Consider the following 4,329-nt stretch of genomic DNA (forward strand, 5'->3'; position numbering starts at 1 on the left):
ACTTATATGTGCTTTTCTGCATCACCCTTTCCTCTTCAAGGAAAAAACCAACGCAAGCTCAAGAAGTAGCAGCCACCGTTCGAGTACCCGGCGCCCACGTTCTCCCGCCGGAGAAGCAGCTCTTTGCTGCCGAGGCACACGGCGGGAGCTTCCTCCTCCTCCCGCTCCTTCGGCACGGTGCCGCTCGCCACCGTCAATGTCGAGCCCCTAGAGACGCCCGAGCGTTGGCGCAGCCACGGCGACAGCCTCGTCATAAACAAGGGGTGCCGCCAGCGTACCCCTCCTCCCCATGGACACCTTCACCTGGTCAGGCCGAAGAAGGATCCGGCGGCGCCGCTAGTCGTCAAGCAGGAGCACCTCGCCATGGCCGCCGGCGAGAAACCGGCCTAAAGTGGGCGCGGGGCGACTACGTCCGCAAGGAGATGGAGCGCCAGCACCGCGCCTTTAACAAGATCGCCGCGGCCGGGATGAGGGCGGCGTCGTCATCCTCGACGAGAGCAACGAGGAGCTAGGGCCGTCGTCCAACCCCGTCCGCCAAAGCGACCCAGGGCAGGGCTGCAACAAGGACAGCGGCGGCGTGCATGGCGACGACGACTACGCCAACTTCTACAGGCTCCTCGACATGTAGAAGACTCGGGGCGGCGGCGGCGGCGTAGCTTTTAGGGTTTAAATCATGTTTTTAAATTATGTACAAATATGAATGAATTTCATCCAAATTCTTCAAATTTTAGCCGAACTGCAGTTCAAAAAAGGGTGTCTAGAGGGCAACTTGGGGCGGCGGGTGGGAACCCGACCAGCCCCACGGCAAAAATAACGCTGGCTCGCGGCGCTATTTCAGCTATTTCACTCCCTGGGGGCGTCGAACGAGTGAAGATGCTCTAACTTGCTGACGGTTTTGGTTGTGTAAGTCGCTTCATCATTTAAGGTGTCTGCTTTAATCATTATGAGCACTATGTCCATTAAGATTATCTAAAAAAACTTTGCAATAATTAGGAAGTTATAGCCTAATCTATGAGATAGAATCGATTTTATCTTCTGGCAATAATTAGGGTATATTTATGGTCAGACTTTATCTCTTCATAAGTATACAGAGTGATGATTGATGCATGTTGCTTCCTTCATTGAGTAGATGCAGAATGTGGCAGCAGGAGTGGAATTGCACATTCTCTCTGGAGGATCAAAACTGGATTTTGCATACTTAACTTCCTTTATTGATTGATATTCAGTCCATATTATCCTACTGTGTAAGATGATACTACCAGCTTGCAGTTGTCACACTATGGGGAAGATTTGCAGATGTGTTCAAGGCTGACAGCACACACGAGTGTCCAATGACGAACCCATTGTGGGCATGTTTGTCACTGGTTGACCAACTTTCAGGTGAGAAGATGGTGGTATCACACATATAATTAGGACCCCGATAAAATCCGAATGTTCGGATTTTAAGCATTCATCCTGAACGATTTCACATGGCAACTTTAGTTGACGCGAGGTGGCAACTTTAGTTGTTAAGACATGGCAACTTTGTCCCAGTTCTTTTTTTTCAGAAAATTGCAATGTTTGCCAACCTCACGTGAATTAAAGTTGCCATAAAAAAGTTGGGTTTTTATCACTTTTGCCACTAGTTGTGCCACACTACTCACTTTTGCCATTAAAAGTTTTCACTACTCAAAAATGCCACTGTTCCGTTAGAAACACACTCGAAAATGCCATTTTCTCACGTTACAGTCAGTCAAAGGGTCGTTGACCGTGCAATATGACCGAAATGCCCCTGGTTCCATTACTTCCCGAACTGTGGGCCCGACATGTCAGGGGTTGGGAAATAATTTTTAGCATGTAAAAATAGGCGTTGTGCCACACTACTCACTTTTGCCATTAAAAGTTTTCACTACTCAAAAATGCCACTGTTCCGTTAGAAACACACTCGAAAATGCCATTTTCTCACGTTACAGTCAGTCAAAGGGTCGTTGACCGTGCAATATGACCAAAATGCCCCTGGTTCCATTACTTCCCGAACTGTGGGCCCGACATGTCAGGGGTTGGGAAATAATTTTTAGCATGTAAGAATAGGCAATAGAGGGGTTTGAACCCCAGACCTCCTGGGAGGCGCTCGCACGCGCTAGCCACTACACCCAAGGTCACCAGTTGACTACTAAATGGAGATACGCTACATATCCTTACGTGACATCTAGGCATAGCTATTAACAAATCAAGTAAACTCGAGTTGTACACGCAACAGCAGCAACAAATGGTTCTCTAAATTTCTCTAAAAAAATAAGCATGACGCATGTACATAAGATTGAAAACATTCAGCACACAAGCAAACATAATGTTCATTTCCTGAATTTTCAGCACACAAAATGTCTCAGGTTCACAAACATAGATTAAGGTCGAATAACATCCACTTGCTAGTTTGAAGTAAAAGGTCCAAATTCTCAACATAAGAATCAAAATAAACAGGTCCAGGTTCACAATCTTATAAGGTCACAATCACACGAATGTTCACATGTGCAGCCTCTTTTTGCTTCTTGTGTTTTGTGCAGGGCTGTCTGGCGATTTATGTGCAACTCGGGTATGCATGGGAGATGCAACAGATCCACTTGTGGAACCTTCAGTTCTGGTTGAGTGTTCATCTTGCTTGTTCTTCCTTTTATTGGTTTTCTTCTCTGTTTTCTTCTTCACGCTTTTCCTTGAGCTGTATAGGAGTTGGTCATGTTGCAAAACAAATGGAAATATAAAGCATCAGTTTTGTACAGAATATAGTCGTAGCTTACATGTAATCAAATTCTTTAGGAAGTGGGAAGTAAAATTAGTCTTTGACGACTCAGATTATAGGACAGAATGTTGAAAATGCATGAATGTAGCAATGTAGCCATGGATGTTGAAATATAGAAAGCACAGGTTTTGGAGTTACCCCGCAGAACTTGCAACCACGGATGGCTCAGGGTCGCCTTCTCCGGCCACAAAAGGGGCATCTCCAGCATGTAGGTCAGCCTCATCTTCTCCAAATGCTGGGTCAACTGGATTTTTGCAAATTCTCGCTATGTGGCCGAAGCCTCCGCAACGCTTGCACTTCCTTTTCCTAGGGCCAAGGCCAGCACCTTCAGTACTAGATCTGATTCTAGTCTTCCGCTGTCGTCCTTTTGGCCTCCTCAACACTGGAGCTTGTAGTTTGAAGCCAGGGTTAACAATGTCCCATTGTTGCTTGCCTACCATTGTAGGTATGTTGTCTGCATACGCAGCCTTGAATTTTGCAATGGAGTAGAACTCATGTACATAAGGTTCAATTTCTGATACCGGACCTCTTAGTGAAGTAATGAAATATAGAGCATGGATACATGGCAAACCCTTGACTTGCCATTGCCTGCAGCTACATGTTTCCTTGGCTATGTCAACAGGGTACCTCCACTCCCTATTTTCTTTGTCGACTGCAGTAATTTCTGCCTCAACATCACTGCGTCTAACTACCTTCATCTTCAGTCCTGAAAAGAACACCAAATATTAAACATTTAATTTAGTTCATTATGACATTAGTCGGTTGAAAGAGCAGAAGATGTTTGTTTACCTTTGGATTTGGCATGTAGTGCCTTTATCACACTTGGTATTATAAGATGGCCAAGCCATTTTTCTAATGCTATCTTCATCCGCAAATCAAACTTCTGCATTATCATCTGCCTAATCTTGTCCAACATGTCAACAATAAGAAGAGCCTTAATTTTCCTGACTTTGCTATTAAATGACTCTGCGCGGTTGTTATTGACGTAGTCAACCTTGCAGATTTCATTGAACTTGCTTCTATAACATATCTTTGTGTGGTGTTCACCCATATATTTTTGAACACTCTTCTTAGCAAGGATCTGCTTCATATGCCAATTGTGCTTCCTAGAACTGTAAGTCAAGCTTGCTGGCCAAAGATTATCATCATAGACCTTGCCCTTGAATTTTTTTCCAAAATTTGCAACAAGATGCCTCATACACTCCCTATGCTCCACTCCAGGCCACACTTGTTCTACTGCTGTCTCTAAACCTTTGCAAGCGTTGGTGTGTATGACTAGTCCTTCAGGATGCCCAATAAGATTACATAGATTTTGAAGAAACCAAGCCCAACTATTTGATGATTCTGTCTCTATCACCCCGTAAGCAACCGGGTAAAGCCAATTACGGCCATCAATGGCACAATTAGAAGCTAGCCGCCCTTTGAATCTCCCATTTAGGGCAGTTGAATCCACGGCCAAGTATGGTCGACACCCATCTAAAAACCCTTGCCAACATGCCTTGAATGAAACGAATACTCTCCTAAAGCATTCCTTCTCCCTGACTTTTCCTTTG

At 45.1% G+C, this 4,329-nt stretch overlaps 1 protein-coding gene across 1 annotated transcript; it reads right to left on the bottom strand.

Moving 5' to 3' along the window:
• Positions 1-2,772: 2,772 nt before the first annotated feature.
• On the bottom strand, positions 2,773-3,974 carry LOC123114711 (uncharacterized). Its single transcript, XM_044536144.1, has 2 exons — positions 3,566-3,974; positions 2,773-3,482 (listed from the first exon to the last, which is right to left on the bottom strand). Exons 1-2 carry the CDS (start codon positions 3,972-3,974, stop codon positions 2,911-2,913), a joined length of 981 nt encoding a protein of 326 aa, XP_044392079.1. The 3' UTR covers positions 2,773-2,910.
• Positions 3,975-4,329: the final 355 nt, after the last annotated feature.

Source organism: Triticum aestivum, chromosome 5B (genome assembly GCF_018294505.1).
Source record: "Triticum aestivum cultivar Chinese Spring chromosome 5B, IWGSC CS RefSeq v2.1, whole genome shotgun sequence".
In the NCBI taxonomy this organism is placed as follows: domain Eukaryota; kingdom Viridiplantae; phylum Streptophyta; class Magnoliopsida; order Poales; family Poaceae; genus Triticum; species Triticum aestivum.

Excerpts from the sequence above, each read along its gene's own strand:
- LOC123114711 (XM_044536144.1), bottom strand. The coding sequence starts at position 3,974 with ATGAGGCATCTTGTTGCAAATTTTGGAAAAAAATTCAAGGGCAAGGTC. Across the intron at positions 3,483-3,565 it reads ACTACATGCCAAATCCAAAG|GACTGAAGATGAAGGTAGTT; the intron begins GTAAACAAACAT and ends TGTTCTTTTCAG.